Source organism: Lissotriton helveticus, chromosome 2_1 (assembly GCF_964261635.1).
Source record: "Lissotriton helveticus chromosome 2_1, aLisHel1.1, whole genome shotgun sequence".
Taxonomy (NCBI): Eukaryota; Metazoa; Chordata; class Amphibia; order Caudata; family Salamandridae; genus Lissotriton; species Lissotriton helveticus.
Genome location: NC_136059.1, coordinates 1,008,388,444 through 1,008,405,552, shown reverse-complemented (window position 1 = coordinate 1,008,405,552; position 17,109 = coordinate 1,008,388,444). Strand labels below are relative to the sequence as shown.

Below are 17,109 nucleotides of genomic sequence, written 5' to 3'. Positions count from 1 at the left end.
ATTACATTAAATGTGAATTCCATTGCAGTTATTTTTTATATATTGTAGATATGTTGGAGTTTGTTCTAATATCAAGTCACCATCTCTTTTTTAATCTATATTTTTTGAATCTATATTTTTGTATTTAATATATTTTAAATATGATGGTTTTGATGTCAATATTTTTGTACTTGCCTTTATAACTATCAAAAGTTGATATAGTGGCCTTAAATATTTTTACTATGAAATATTTGTATCAATATTTTGCAGTTGATATTCGGGCATGCAACTCATCTTCAGCTTTAAAACAATATAGTCATTCAGTCCTTAACAAGAAATAAAATGCAGAGTGGATTTTAAACAAGTTAGCATTTAAATAATTTCAAGATAACAATTACCTAAACACTAGGGGCCAGATGTAGGTAATCTCGATTTACCTACTCTTAAATACCGAATCATACCGATTCGGTATTTAAGACTAGGTAAATGGGATGTAGGTAATTTCTCTTTTTAAATTACTGAATCGGTAAGATTTGGTAATTACCGAATCGGTATTTAACGATTCGGTAATTGCCATTCAATCCTATGGGCCTGGAGGCCCATAGGAATGAAAGTCAATTACCGAATCGGTAAATACCGAATCGGTAATTGGGGAAAACATTGAAGGGTGGCAGGGTGTCACTTTTACACCCTCTTGCACCCCTCAATCGTGTATGGGTGCACATGTTGCAGACATACATGCACTAAGGGCATGGGCATGTATGTCTGCAACATGGCAGCATTTGAAAAGCAAAAAAAATGATATTTCAAGATTTTTCATCATTTACCACCAACTTCTAGTTGGTGGTAAATAACAAATTCTTAAAGCCGTGTAGCACTGCTACCTACATCTCATAATACAGATTCGGTAATTTTACAAAATCGGTAATTTTACCGAATCTGTAAAATTACCGAATCTGTAAAATTACCGAATCTGTATTTTAGGTGGCCCTACATCTCATTTTCAAAATACCGGTCGGTAACGGCCGAAATTACCGAATTTCAGCAGTTACCGACCGGTATTTGCCTACCTACATCTGGCCCCAAAAGTTCATGTGGCTTTTCTGAAAGGGTGAGGTGCAATAATTTAAAATAAATTTGGGACAATTGCAGGAGTAAATGTACTTGTGCCAATATGGCAGTGTAAAGAAAAGGCTGAGTGAAAAGTAGTTTTAGGAAATTGAGATCAGGTAAGTAATTTATGTTTATTGATATATGTAACAGTAAAACATCTTCTATGACATCCGACAAGAGTACACACTCTGCCACGGTTTTTTGTGACATTCTTAACTGTTTAAATACATGAGAAAGAAAAGATGACTACCATATTGTTTTTAGAAGGACAAGACCACCAAGAACCTGTACATGGAATGCTTACCCCTGCATCACTGTCCACAAATTCATCATCCAAATCAGTATCTTCACTTCTGTCACCCTGAAAAAATCAATTACTGTGCGTTAAATTCAGATTTGCAACATGAATTGTTATTAAAAGTGCATACTCAAACCACATGAAATAAACTAAACATTACCAGTCCAAAGACAATCATATGCTTTCAAGTAAAAGCCAAAAACACCCTATCAAACAGACCAACTAACATGCAATGAAAATACATGTGAGCAAACATCCAAATGAGTGATTAAAAAGGAACAATGAAGAAGATTCTGCTTGAAGAAGGCTCTGTTTATAGACTTAAAATTACCTGGGCATGGCATGCTCACCTTGGCTAGTACCAACAAAGTTTTCCGAAAATATCCACTTGTGGCATCGTTAATATCTTTAGACAGCTCAGTATAGAAATCTGCATAAAGGAAATAGAAAAACACCTATAATAGCCACATAATTGCAGCTTGGTAGCTGAAACCTTTCCTGCTTGGGTCTGTATTAGTGTGTGGAATAGCACACAAGAGTTAACAAAGTTGAGGGCACTGGATTCACTGAGTGAGCCATCACAGCCCAAACAGTGTCAAAAAGCTATTTGATAAAATCTAATTTATTCAAAAGGCTTCTGAATACTATAACTCCTGAAAAAAGTAAAATGACTTCCTAGATCACAGAGATGGAAAATGCTATGGGACCAAGACACTGTCACAAGTCTGACTTGCGCACTTTGCAAGACATACCTGCTGTCACCAAGGCTGGTTTTGGAATCCAAATAAAATTAGACCTTGAAGACCCTTTCCTCTTAAATCCATGTTTTCCTTTGCCATCACTAATAGAGGGCTGGTCAATGAAAATCGTACGACTATGCTCTTATGACACAGCAGTGCAGACAGATATTCTATCTGCTGAAATATAAATCCCATTATATCATATGGGATTTATATTTCAGCAGACGGAGACCTCAATGGACCTTGTGAGGAACAGTGTCATTATTTCTTAACTCCTTAACCACAGCCGTTATTTCGCCATGCGGCGGTTCCGTGGAGTGGGCGGGGCCACGAAGGCATTGGCCGTTCGCAGCACCAGCGAGGTAGTGCTCGCGACGGCCAACGACAGACGGGAGCATGGAAGGGGTTAAAGAAGACCACCATTCACTTCAACTGATAATCCACTTTCTGACATCACCCCATTGGAGCTCATAATAGAAAATGTATGTCCAATGAAGGAATATTTATGTAAACAATATTTAGGAAAGTCTAGATGACATTCTGGCATAGAAATTTGAAAACGAATTATCGTTAGCTGATGACACTGTGTAACACCATTTTCAAAGGTCAGAAGATAAAAATGCCTAAGGAATGAAAGTTGGGTAAGAAGATTAGGATAGTCATCTTAGGTCAAGTAATTTGAGTAGATATGTACTGTAATATGATAAACAGACTTAAGATGATAACAGCATGAAAAGAGGTCTGTTTTGCAGGATTAGAAGCGTGGATGTGAAACTGCAGAGGTGAGTACATTTGATTGTTGGACTTTGCTGTTTTTGCAGGGTGATCCCCTAACTGTTTGCTTCTTCCTCCTATTTTTTCCTGACCTGTTGTTGTTGGCTACAGGTCTTTGGCCACTTTACCACTGTTAACCAGTGCTAAAGTGCTTCTGTTCTCCCAGTATAAATTATGTTTATGGATTGATGGTTCCCTGGTTGACTGTTTAATTTACTGATACAGTGCAATGTGTGTGCCCCAGGCCTGTAAATCAAATGCTACATGTATGACTGCAGCATTGGCTGTGCCACCCACACAAGTAGCCCTGAAAAGAAATCTCATACCTGCCACTGCAGTGTCTGTGCAGAGTTGTAAACTGCCATGTTGACCTGGCAAGTGCACCTACTTGCTGGGCCCTAATCCCTAACCCCTGTGGTAGGCCCAAGGTACCCCTATGGGTAGGGTGCAGTGTTGGTGAAAGGTAGGACATGTGTGTGACATGTCCTGATAGTGAAATACTACCAATTTCATTTTTCATTATTGAAAGGCTATCTGCCCAATGGGATATATTATGAAACATTTTGTAACATCTTAGAAGTATAACTTCCCACTATGTCAAGATAGACAAATAAAGTTTAGGCTCTCTGAACTCAGAATTTAATAACACATATTTTAGCAAAGATGGTTTTTAAATTGTTTGTATGAAAAATCCACTTTTAGAAAGTAAATCAGAATAAGCTAAACGTGCCTTCAAGGGCCAGATGTAGGAGCCCAAATACCGGTCGGTAACAGCCGATTTCGGCCATTACCGACCGGTATTTGGGTTTTGCTATGTAGGGGGCTGAAAATTACAGAATTGGTTTAGTTACCGATTTGGTAAAATTACCGATTCGGTAAATTACCGAATCGGTAAATATACCGATTCTGTAATTCCAAATGTAGGTGGCACAGTTTACAGTGCCACAGGCCCTTAGAAATTCGTTATTTACCATGTAATAGTGTTGCATGGTAAATTACGAATTTCTGTTAAGCGTGAGCGGTAAATCCGTTACGCCCACGGATTTTTCGGATTTTTGGGAAATACGCAATACGCGTATTTTACGGATTTCCCACAAAATCCGAAAAAAAAAATCCGCGCGGACGTAACGGGTTCAAAAGTTGAACCCCCACTCATGTAACTAATTTACAATGGCGCCAGCAAGCTGCCAGCTCCGTTGTAAAATAGTTACAAAGTTAGCTTGCACAGGAACCACTAGATAAAACGAAGCAGGTGCTGCTTTATTTTATCTAAGTGCTTCCTGTGCAAGCTAACTTTGTAACTATTTTACAACGGCGCTGGCAGCTTGCTGGCGCCATTGTAAATTACAACAGCAGCTCCAGTTGAGTAGAGGTATGGCACAAAACGGTGGCGTCTTCTTGAATAAATATGAAGGGCAGGGTTCATTCTGGCACGATGGTCCTGGCACAAAAATAAAACCTCAACAGGAAGCACTTACAGATATCAATAAAGATATCAATAAAGCATGTGCCCTAGTTGAAGCTTAAATTCAGTGACTCATTCATCAGCCCAAAAACAATCGTAAGCGTTGTCAAGGCTGGGCAGATGTGCCTTCTTCCCAAATCTACCGTCGAAAATCAGCTGTGATGCTGGATAGACTTTGCATCCTTGACTCTCACGAGCGCAATACCCAGGCACATTGTGTTCGCACGGGTTTCTGCACGTTCGCGAGCGTTTTGTACAATAAAACCCTCGCGAACTTGCAGAAACCCGTGCGAACACAAAAACAAAAAAAATACGCTAGGATCCGCGGATTTTGCGTATTTTCGAAATACGCCAATACGCAAATCCGCGGATTGCCAATCCGCAAAATCCGCTCATGCTTAATTTCTGTGTACATGCACATCTGTGCATGTACACCTGTGCAATGTAGCACACATACACGCCCTAAGCGCATGTATGTGGGTCACATTGCACACAAGCCAAAAACTGGGATGCTACAGGGTGTCAAAGTGACACCCTGTCCCCCTTGGCAATTCGGTATTTTTACCGATTCTGTAATTACCGAATCGGTATTTGCCATTGATTCCATGGGCTTCAAGGCCCGTAGGAATCAATGGCAAATACCGATTCTGTAATTACAGAATCGGTAAATACCGAATCATACCGATTCGGTATTTTTTACCGAATGAATACCTACATCAGATTTACCGATTCATGAATACCGAATCGGTAAAATTCGGTATTTATAAAGCGGTAAATCTGATTTACCTACATCGGGCCCTTTATTACCAAAAATCTTGTTGATTCAAAGAACTATATCTGTGAAGCCCTAATTAGTGACTTCAAGGAAACAAATTAACAAAGTCAATAATATTCATTCAAAGTGAGTGTATCAGCAAAGAAAAGCAAGTCGGGTGTATATTCATTTTTCTAAACTGGTGTGGTGTCCATTTGTGGTGTTATCACTGTATTACTGAGTGTTTTGACTCAGTACAGATACTTTACACATTGCCTTTGGGATTAGCTTGTCTGCTTGTGACAAGCTAACCAGTGGGTTGTCTAAAGTGTCTATCCCCCTTACCCTGTCTAGTAGAAAGGGTCCCTACTTGGACCTACCTCTGCCAACTCGAGACCCCCATTTCTGACAACGATCATGTTTGAAAGCTGGAGGTTGACTACCTAGATTAAATTTCAGAACTTTAAAGATGAAGGTAGTGGGAAGTGAGAGGGCAAAGAGGGCAAAGACGTGTTTCTTTAACCCCTTCGACGCTCATGACGAGCTGGGCTCGTCATGAGGTAGCCTCCTCGCACGCTCATGACGAGCCCAGCTCGTCATGTAAAGTGCGGTTTTAGAAAACTCAGCACAGGAGCAGAATTCCGCTAGCGCGCATGCGGTTAAAGGGGGGGAAATAAAAAGACCACTTAATGGTGTCAGACAGACAACCTGAGCAGAGAACGAACGATCAATGAATATTGTGAGATATAGAAGACAATAGTAGCGTTTATGAATAAGAGATGAAGGCATTGAATCAGAGGCTCAGCAGCACTGGGGATAGCAAGAGTCAGAAAATAACAAAGCTTAGAATCTGATATCAGATGTTGGGGTGTGCAAAACTCATGCAATTTGGTTTTGTACAATATATTGAACTTTGTACAGATTACATGAAATCGCACTTAATTATACAAGATGCAAAACTGACATTATATTTTAACTGGCTATATTGTATCGAAATTGTTGCAAAATGCATCCTACTGCCAACTTTGGAATACGAGGATGAATGTTACACCAAAAATAGTGCAATAAAACAAAAGCACTGCTAAGGACAGCAACTTACGTATTGTTGGGCCTGTACCTTTCTGGAACATTTTTACTACAAATGGCACATAGTTGCAAGACATGTCATTATAGCAGAATGTCGTCTGGCAAGAGTAACGTGGGATTTCTACAATTATGCTTAAATATGCCAGCATAATGATGAATTCACCTGGGCCTAATTAGGAGAATCTAGATAAACAGAGTCTCATAGAGGGGGTTAACGGACCATCACAGGGAATATGCTAGATCAATTATGGAGTTAAAGAAGTAGCAAAATCAGAAGTAGTCAGTGCTTAATTTGAGACAGTGGTTTCTGGTGCTTTCCACCGGCACTGAATTGTCAACAGTGGCACTCATGACAGACTGCCATATGGAGGCATTGTTTGTCTACATTAAAGATGAGCACAACAACAGAACTTTAGCAATATAAATTAAAACATGACTAATAACTACTATCCAAGCAATTCTTATAGCTTTGTGGGTCTGAAATAGTCTAAATTGTCACACGTGTAGGAGTGTGATGGTTAGTAGTTGTGTTGGTACTTTCATTGGCAGCGCTGGTAGGGGCAGTGAGTGGTGCAAGTTGCAGTGGCCTCCTGACAATGGCCTTGGCACTTATTTATTTATTTATTTTTACAAATTAAGCACTGGAAGTAGAGAGAGAATAGCGAGACAAGATATTGGGAAGATCTTTGAAAATAGATAGGAAAGACCACAGGTTTGGTGACAAAGTGGCTATAGGTGTGAGAAAATAACTTTTCTTGGCAAACAGAAGACGAGAGTCATGAGCCGCGTGGAGACTGGAGTGAGAAATGTGTTATTAGAAGGATAGGCCTTTATTAAAAAATATTTTGCTTTCAGGTAGGAAGATTTCTCTGAACAGAGAGAATAAGTATGGCAAGGTCAGGGAGGAATTCTGGAAGACTCAAAAGACTGAAGGAGTGAGTAGAATTGATCCAGATCTGAATGGGTGAGCAGTAGTTGAAATCACTATTAAAGTCAGTAGGATTCAGATTAAATGGGTGGGAAATCTATTGTGCGTGAGACAGAAGGGAATAACAGAACAAATGCCTAGGAAAAAACTAAACTTGATAGTAAGTAAAATGAAAAAAATTAATAAAATGTGAAATTTGAAAGTAAAAGAGAGAGAAAATGTCTGAAGTTCCACAGAGGGAGAGAGGAGACAGTGGTTCAGAAGGATACTGAAAATCAAGAATGCAAAGGCATCCAGCAGCTACATCGGGGGATAAACTCAGTGAAGCCCACATTTCAACAGCACAACATGAGGTGAGCCTGGCGCTTCGTTTTCAGCGCTACTAATGGCTCTCCTGGGCTAATATTCGGCGAGAATCGATTTTCGGATTCCGGCCGCCATTTTGTTTCGCGTTTTCACGCGATTTTCCCCTCAACTGCATGGCTATATGAAAGGCTTCTCCCCTCCCACACTTTTCATGGCTAGCATTTCTTTAATCCAATACTCTTCTATTTTTGGGCTCTCATTCCCCACTAATACTACCTAGGTGGTTTTTCCTGCGCTTTATCTCCTCAATATGACATCTGCTTGACTTTTGCCACCATTTTGAATACATTTCTCATGTTTTTCCTCATTTCTTCTTCCTGGAGCTCTGGACATCCATTTATGCAGTGAAGAATTGCTCATTTGAGCCCCCTTTTTTACATTATTTCTACTTCTATATGGGAAATTGAGCAATTTCAAGCTTTCTGCGGCAAAAAAATCAATTATATGCTCCGACTCTGACTCTACTATTCAGGATATGGAAGGCAATCCTGCTCCAAGCACTGATTTACAACCTGGAACAACTTCCAAAATGCATCCTGCCAGCAAACTTCCAACAACGACAGCATCTACCAAACGTCTAAAGAAAGACCCACCCTCTCCGAGCTCTGCTTCTTCCTCATCTTCTATGGATCTCATATTGGAAGAAATACGTGCCCTCAAGCCATTTATGGAGATGACCACTAAAACTTTACAAACTATGCATGATAAATGGTCTTCGTTGCATTCTCGTGTTCTGATCCTAGAACAATCGACAGAATCTCATCACACTTCCTGCTCTCGTATTTCTTCGATGGAAGCGGACATACTTCAACTCAAACGTCAAGCGGAGGATTTGGAAAATCAAAATCGCAGAAACAACCTTTGCCTTTATGGTCTTCCAGAACTTTTGGAGGGGTCTAATCCTACTGCCTTCTTTCAAACTTTTCTCCCGAAGATTCTGGAGTTACCCGTCTCATTACCATCAACAACCAAAGAGCCCCAAATTTTCTAACAAGCCTTGAGGTGTCATCATGTTGTTTCTGCAATACACTGATCTTCTACAGGTTCTCTCAGCGGCCAAAGCTAAAAAGCAGATTATATGGGAGGGACATTGCCTATATCTGTCACAGAACATAGCTAAAACAACAGCTGACCGTCCGAAAAAAATTCTAGACATGCGTCCGCAACTACGAGCCCTCAACGCTAGATATGGCTTGCTCCACCCATGTCTCTTCAAGGTCACTTACAAAGACAAAACTACCACGTTTGAAGATCCAGTTGCTCTACAAGAGTTCCTTCGTCATCATGGAGCAGATGCAATGGACGCCTCTGGAAATGCTTAGTTGCTTAACTGGTTTTTATAATGGGTTAACTGGTTTTTCATAGCGTAGGTTATGTGGTTATGTTCTATGTCTTGTTGGTCTTTCAATGCTGTTCTTGATTATTCCCTTTTGTATGCATATACCCCTTTTTTATCCCATGTTTTCTTCTCATATTTACTACCCTCATTTCTCTTTTTACAGCTGTCATTGTCGCCCTTCCTAACCTGATGTGCCCCTTCTGTTTCATATATTCCAGATGTTTTGTAGCGGTTGTTTGGTGCGCTCTCGTTGTCTGCCGTCGTCATCTTTAGGCGTCTTCACCCTCATTTTTCATTCGTTCCCGTAAGTATGTTTTTCAGTTGTATGTATTGGACATGTACTGTCTTCTTGTTCCATATCCTTTTTTCTTATTTCTATACCCTAATGCTCTTTTCTCTTTCTTCTTCTCTTTACCTTCATCTTCTCTTTTCTATTACGCTATTATTCTCTTAATTATTTTCTTCCTTTATATTCTTTCTTGGTTGCTCTTGTGAGCTAAATTTATTTGTTCATATTCTCTTATTGACTTAAATTCCGAGTTACTACATGGAATGTTAAAGGTTTAAATAATACAATTAAAAGGCATCGGGTATTGTCTCATCTTACTAAGCTTAAGACTGATATTGCCCTGATTCAAGAATCCCACCTTTCAGATAATGAAGCCTCTAAGCTTAAAAGATGTTGGGTGGGTCATGTATTTAACTCCCCTGCTATGGGCAAGAAAAATGGTGTCGTGATTTTATGCCATAAAAAATTGAATGTTTCTCTTATTTCTCATGAATTTGATGATAAGGGCCAATGGGTGATTGTTAAATTACTTCTAGATAAGATTCCTATTGTTATTTTCAATGTTTACGCTCCTCCTGGTGTTGATAATTCTTTCTGGCCTACCATCTCTGAAAAACTGTATTCACTTAACTTATTCTTGATGGTGATTGTAATCAAGTCCTTGATCCTATCCTTGACCGTAATTCTAAAGTTAAATTTTGTACATCCAAAATGCACACTCAATTTACCAATTCAATACATCACAAAGCTCTAGTCGATATTTGGAGACTATGTCATCCCGACCTTAGAGAATACAGTTTCTATTCCCCTTCCCATCATTCCCAATCCCGTATAGATTACATTTTCCTTAGCAAATCACTAGCCCACTTCCTCTGACATTGGGTCCATTTTAATTTCAGACCATGCTTCTGTCCATGTAGATATCGATCTCATTCCCTTCTCTCCTCATCCTGGTCGATGGCGTTTTAATAACTCCCTTCTCCTTGATTCCAATTTTTGTACTAAATTCACTGAATTCGCCACTGAATTTTTTCTGATCAATCATACCCCAGATTCCTCCTTTGTTATGATATGGGATTCTTTTAAGGCAGCTGCTCGAGGTTTTATTAATAATTTTGTCTCACAGAGGAGGAAATCCTTGGAGGCTAAGTCGACCCAACTCCTTCATAAAATAAAACTCCTTGAGAACAAGTCTTATCAAACCTACACAGAAGTTTCCCTCAAAGAACTTATTGATGCCAAAATTACATTTAATAAATTAACTACTGATGCAGCCTCCAATTACTTGTTAAAATGCAACTCCCGCTATTATGGAGGGCAAAATAAAATGGGGAAATTGCTCGCCAATTATTTGAAGGTAAGGAAGGAAAGAACTAAAATTGATTCTGTTCAAAGTCCTACTGGTGAAGCTTTATTCAAAGATAAAGATATTCTCCGTGAGTTTGTCAATTTTTATCAAAATCTATACACCCCTAAAACCATCCCAAATTCATCTGATCTCCTGTCTTATTTTCAATCTATTCCTTCCCCTCCTTCTGCTCACGTTGATTTTACCTCCTTGGATTTGGACATCTCTCTCAATGAGATTTCTCACGCTGTCTCAGTTTTACGCCGGGGGAAAGCACCTGGCCCGATGGATTTACCATTGAATTTTACAATCACTTTGCTTCACTTCTTTTACCAAAATTACTTCTTTTGTTTCAATCTTTTTTAGACACTGGTTCCTCTCAAGTTCCATTTCAAGAAGCTATGATCTGTTTAATCCCTAAAGATGGCAAGGATCATACTCTCTGCAAAATTACCGCCCTATTTCTTTGGTTAATACAGATTATAAAATGTTTGCTAAGATGTTGGCTCTCAGAATGGATCCACTGTTACCTGAATTAATTGGCCCAGAACAATCAGGTTTTGTCAAGGGTAGACTCTCTTCTGACAATTCTCGCGTCTTCTTTAATATCCTAAGTAAAGCTTCTTCACTTAACCATCCTTTGGCCGCCATATTTCTTGATGCAGAACAAGCATTCGATAGGATTAGTTGGGACTTCATGTTTCATGCTTTGCAATGGGCTGGTTTCCCTCCTAAATTCATTACTCTTATTTCTTTGCTTTACTCTGGTCCCCGAGCCTCTATCTTTGCTAATGGTATGATCTCCGATTACTTTTCTTTGCATAGAGGTGTTCGGCAAGGCTGCCCACTATCTCCTTTATTATTTGTTTTGGCCCTGGAACCTTTTTTGACCAAAATTCGACTGGATGATAATATTTCTGTGTTCCACTTTGGTTCTCAACAAGTTAAGCTCTCTGTTTATGCCGACAATATCCTTTTATATTGTTCTGACCCTCAATCTTCTCTTCCTTCAACAGGTTTCTTCTTTTTCTCAAGTTTCTGGTTACCGACTTAATGTAGATAAATGTGAGATTCTCCCCTTAATCAATTTATGTCAAAAACATCTTTTTGAACAATCTGGTTTCTCTCGGCAACCCTCTAAGATTAAATATTTAGGAATTTGGTTTGCTCCTCTTTTGTCGGACACTTTGAAAATACATTTTGATTCTATACTTAAAAAACTTGACTCAGCTATATCCCGCTGGAATCCTCTCTTCCTTTCTTTGTGGGGTCGCCTTGATTCTATTAAAATGATGTTGTCTCCGATAGTACTATATACTATATCTATGATACCTGTCCATATTCCTGGTTATTACTTTAAGAGAATTGATGCTACTCTACAAAAATGTCTATGGAAAGGTAAATGTTCTCGCATATCTCTGACATCTCTGAAGAAAGATAAATCCTATGGCGGTCTTCGCTTTCCTGACTTTTCAACTTATCATCGCGCTTTCTCATTGAAACAAGCTGCCCGTTGGATTACCACTGATTTCTCGTTTTACCCCCCTTTATGGCTAAAAATAGAATCTTCCTTCTTCTCTCCCTTTGATTTTCAGGAAATTCTTTCTTTCTCTACCAAACTATCCTCTCTTTGCCACCCTGTTATCTCACATTCTCGTACTCTACTTTTACCTTTTTTATCCTCCTCTTATCCATCTCTTCATTCCATTGATCTCCAACCTATTTGGCATAACAAACATATTCAAATTCGTAGTAGCACTATTTATTGGAAGTCCAGGCATTCCAAAGGTATAAGGTCGATTTCTCAACTTCTTTCTCACAATCAACCTCTTCCCTTCTCGGAAGTTAGGTCTACATTCCCCCTTCCCCTATCTTCTCGCACACAATATGACTTGCTTTATCCTGTCTTAGTTCAATATATCCAACCTTTACCCATGTCCTTTGCTATTTCCGTCACTTCTCAATCCATTTCTTCCGCGTTAAATCAATCTCCATCTGCTTCTTTTCTTAATAAGTCCTTTCAATCTCTCCTAGATAGGCCTAAAACTAAAAGTGAATTAACCTGGGAAAAAGACTAATCTCAGGATTGGTCAATTCCTCTCTGGGACAAAATATGGTTTAAGATTCATAAGACCTCCAGAGCTGCCAATACTACTCCAACCCTTTTTTTCATTTACAATCGGATTTTATTTACTCCACTAATTTTGTCGACCTTCTCACCAGATACCCCTTCCACTTGTTGGTCTTGCGCACATCCTTCTGCAGATTTAAAGCATGCTTTTTGAATGTCCCCCCATTTCCCAGTTCTGGAAACGCATTTGGTCCCAAATTCAATTAATTTTCCATGTCCAAATTCCCTTCTCCATCACTCATGCCTTTCTCGGTACTCTCTCCCCTATATGGCCTCAATCTTCACAAAACATTAAGCTCCTTGACCTCTTAATTGCTATTGCATTCCACCTCATCACCTCTAACTGGAAAGATGCGAAGAATGTCACCTTTCGCTCTTGGTGGAACGCAGTTTGTTTTCACCATCGACTAGACACCAATGATGTCACTCCCATCTCCTTAGCAATCAATCAGGATCTACTGTGGCTACCTTTATCTAATTATCTAACTCTAATTACTTCCCCGCCCACCTCATCCACATCCCACTCTGATGATGTACGTAAACCTCCTTGAAAATCTTCCCATTGCCTTTTTTTATCACTACCCTAATTAGTTGACAGTTTTTATCTTTTTGACATAATGATGATTCCTTGTCTCTTTTGCTTGACTATGCTTACGATGTTACCTTCTCTTTGTAGTATTTTTTGACTGATTTTATTCTATGTCTCTTTATACTTTACTAAGTTTTTTTTTATTACCATTATGTTTTTATCATACATTTTGTAAGATCATAACATTTACCTGTTTTCTTCATTTATGTTCCTGCCTTTTTGTTCTCAATAAACTCAAACTTAAAAAAAAAAAGAATGCAAAGGCATGAGCAGCGATAATATGAACAGTGAAATCCCTGAATACAAACCTAAATATCCTTCCATAAAGAGGAAAGAGGGAAGGTAGCGCAAGAAATAATATAGCACAACTAGAATCAGTACACTGTACCAAAGCTGAAAAGCTGTTTCTTTCTAAATGTGTGCGTTAGGTGACTCATGGACCAATTGTGATAATCGGAAGGGTTTTACTATAAGAGTGGTACTGGTCTTTCCCACATTCGCCTCCTCACACTTTCCTATTGAGCCTAATATTTCCTCAGCTTTAGCTACATAAAATCTAAAGATGAATCATGGTCAACAATCCTATCTATATACATCTTAACAGAGGTACTTAAAGATTACCTTCTTTGTAGGCCTTACGGATCGCCTTGATTTCTGTGTTGTTTCTCGAAGCAAGGATTTCAATGAGGATGTCTCTATCTGTCGCCCAAATCTATATAGAAATACAATATAATAAACTAGTTGCCATTTAATACAATAATATTGAGACACCTCAGCTTTTGCATTCTTTGCACCCTGTAACTCAGGATTTAAAACTATGAGGCAAGTACAAACAATAGACAAGCACAAGGAGGCATATGTCTGAATTTATCAGGCAGGTTGATTTGCCATTGCACTATAAAAGGCGATTTTAAGGATTTAATAAGTTTAACATGCTTACAAATGCAAAACACACAAGACCTGATTCCAAAAGGTAACTTACACACTTTTGTGTAAATTCACATTTTGGAGTGCGTTTATGGCTTTCGGTATTCACAAACTACGAATGTAAACCTACTACAAAGGTGTAAGCTGCATGCCTCCGTGGGTGACGTTACTACCTAACCACCTCTCTGACCCTCCTTAATCTCTTTAACTCCTCCCACCCACATTTACTACTAAAACGTGTTCTTAAATGTGTGTGGCAACTCTGCAGTTAGTGTGCAGAATCCACACACATATGTATAGATAATTTGCAGATTCGCATAGTTTGACAATTGCAATTGTAGTATTTTTTAAGTATTAGAAGATGTACTACAACGTGCAGTTTGTGAATCACGCTCACAGTACTTGATACACAAAATGTTTTGAAGTGGAAGACAGATCTACTTAGAAAAAAGTGGAACACTTCATACACAAATCTGATTCACAAAGGAAGGACCGACGCATTGCAGCATAGAGCATTGACACTTGACCCATTACCTCCTCCTCCATCGTCCTCATTTCATTAAATCAGTGCTTAATTTGAGCCAGTAGTTTCAGGTGCTCAGCACCTGCACTTAATCATCAACAGCAGTGCTTGAGCACCAGTTATGGACACATGAATTTTGGTAGGCATAGGGAGATTAAGTTATTAGGCTAGAATCATAGGATGTTGAGCTGACACCGACACTCAAACTTGGTTCCCCATCTCTGAAGTCGGCAGCTCTTGCCATTACCCCACATCCTCTTCCCACTTGTTGGGATTCATTGTTAGTTGTTAGTTCTGTGTTAGGCAGTGCCAAAAGGAGGAACGGGCTGGTCGAAGCTGCCTCCTGACGAAAGCCCTGGTGCATATATTTATACAATTTAACCACTGCATTCTTTAAATGCTGAGGTTGGCTTTCCTTTCTCCTACTCTAAAAAACTTCACCTAAAGTGGTAAATGCGGACCTTCACTAAAACACATCCATCTTTCTCTGTGTTGTGAAGACAATATATCATTCTCCATACTCTGCTATAAAAAGTAGGAGACATATATTATTGAATATTTCTTCAAAGTTATGACATTGAGAGCCTGATTATTAGATATGAGTCCCTTCAAGCATTAAGGAGGTGTCCCTTCCTGTATCTACGGCTGTATTTCAGCAAGTATATGTAGGCTTTATTTTTGAGTATACGGCTAGTGAGAACATCCTGCTCCAAAGGTACTTCTCCACAAAAATTCCCCTGCGTTCCCCTCTAACCCTCTACTCTTCTCTGAAAGTGCCTGATGTTTTTTAGGGCTCTCAGGGAAAGATGAGTCATGAATGTGTTGAAGTCATGCTTTATGTTGGCAGCACATTAGTGGGGATAAGGATACTCCTTCCTGCTGCTGTTATCAGTTAACACAAGCCAGCATTTGCTCTATGCAACCTCTTTAGCCCCAAGCACCACCTTGCCTGGTCTCAAAATGTGGTATTGCAAGGCTTCAGCAGTTCACAAAAATGTGCTGCCTAGTAACCAGGAACCTTGAAGGCTACTGAAGGAGACACCATGTCACAGAACCTGTTCTGTCCTCAGAATGAGAAACTTAGTTACAAGAAGGTGCTCATAGGCTGGCTCTGTCTGCCCAGTTGCAAGAAATGATCACCAAATCAGTGCATGTTGGCCTTCAACTGTATGAGGGCCTATTCCTCATAAACACAATAGAAATGCAAGATTTTTGTCTCTAAAATCTGAAGCTATGGAAGAACTGGAACAAAGGGGTAGTTATGGTCAGGGCCTTAGCTGACTTAAGCCCTGCAGAATTTGCACACTAATCTGCCTTTACTGACCCAGGCTTCCATAAGGTGGAGGACAATTTTTTACATGGGACCAGAGTCTGACTGAGTTCTCCTGCATAGTGTTATGCATAACATACAGAAGGGGAGGGGGGCGTGTCTAAGATGGCATTACTGCGAGACGCACCACGGGCATCCCACAATCTAGCTCAGCCCATCTCAAGTCGCTCCGGCTGCGGAAAGGCAGGCCATCGAGATGCAGACCTGGGGCCGTGTTTGCGGCCTCTGCCTCCATTGGACCTCCGCTGCAGACAGCCCTAGCCGGGGGAGTCTGATTCATTACCAGAGGCCCTACTGTATACCGCATTGTGCTTGTGGCCCCATGGATGCGGCATGAGTTTGCTGCGCTTCATCGAGCACCCTGCTATTTAATCGATGTCGGTAGTGAGGTTCTATGCCACAGCGAGGACGTCCCGGCCACGGACTCAGGTAGGCCGCCCGCGCCTCATACCACCTCCGGTATGCTTCAAACCTTGTGGCTGTTACTGGTAGGGTCCCTCGGGGACCTGACCTTCATCTGTGGGCCCCCTCCCCCTTATTCACGGGCCCACCAGACTGCTCCCAAGAGGCCCGGTCCATTTTTGGTTAAACTGCATACTCCATGCACATAGAGTGGTCATGAGGCCTGGCCAGCGCCCACCATACCATACTGACTCGAAGACATTGCAGTTACCCCCTGGACTCATGGAGGCCCTTCGAGACCAGGGGTACACCGTGCCTGGGCAGTGATAGCTTCCTGCTGCGCATCGGCGTGTGGACGCCCCTCGTCGCGGCAGCGCTGAGCCGGAAATCCCCCTATGTCCAGGGGTGAATACGAGTAGAGGGGAAGGGGAAGTCGCATAGAGTTTCCTTATCTTGTGTGCGATTCCGTCCCAGGGCACGGCCTTCATTGACAGGGCTCATAAGGGAGGCACCCTCCTCTTGTGTTATGGATAAAACTGCTCACATCTACACTGTACGGTAACTAACACTCACTGGACGATTGCTGCCTGGGACTCGATAATTTTTCTGCCTTGCCCTTCCACACACTATAATTGTCACTCTTGCTCGATGCCCTGGCCCAGGTGCTGCATTTAAGGTGGGAGCAAGAATAGAAGACTACCCCCCTTGACCGGGTGGGGCTCTGGCAT

The 17,109-nt window shown here is 40.5% G+C and overlaps 1 protein-coding gene across 1 annotated transcript in view; it reads right to left on the bottom strand.

Moving 5' to 3' along the window:
- Positions 1-17,109, bottom strand: part of LOC144819575 (annexin A1-like) — a 599,711-nt gene that overhangs the window by 126,976 nt on the left and 455,626 nt on the right. The window contains exons 7-9 of the mRNA XM_078677409.1: positions 13,821-13,911; positions 1,741-1,820; positions 1,397-1,453 (exon numbers count right to left, since the gene is read on the bottom strand). Coding sequence (XP_078533535.1) covers positions 1,397-1,453; positions 1,741-1,820; positions 13,821-13,911 — 228 coding nt within the window. The remainder of the gene's footprint in view (positions 1-1,396; positions 1,454-1,740; positions 1,821-13,820; positions 13,912-17,109) is intronic.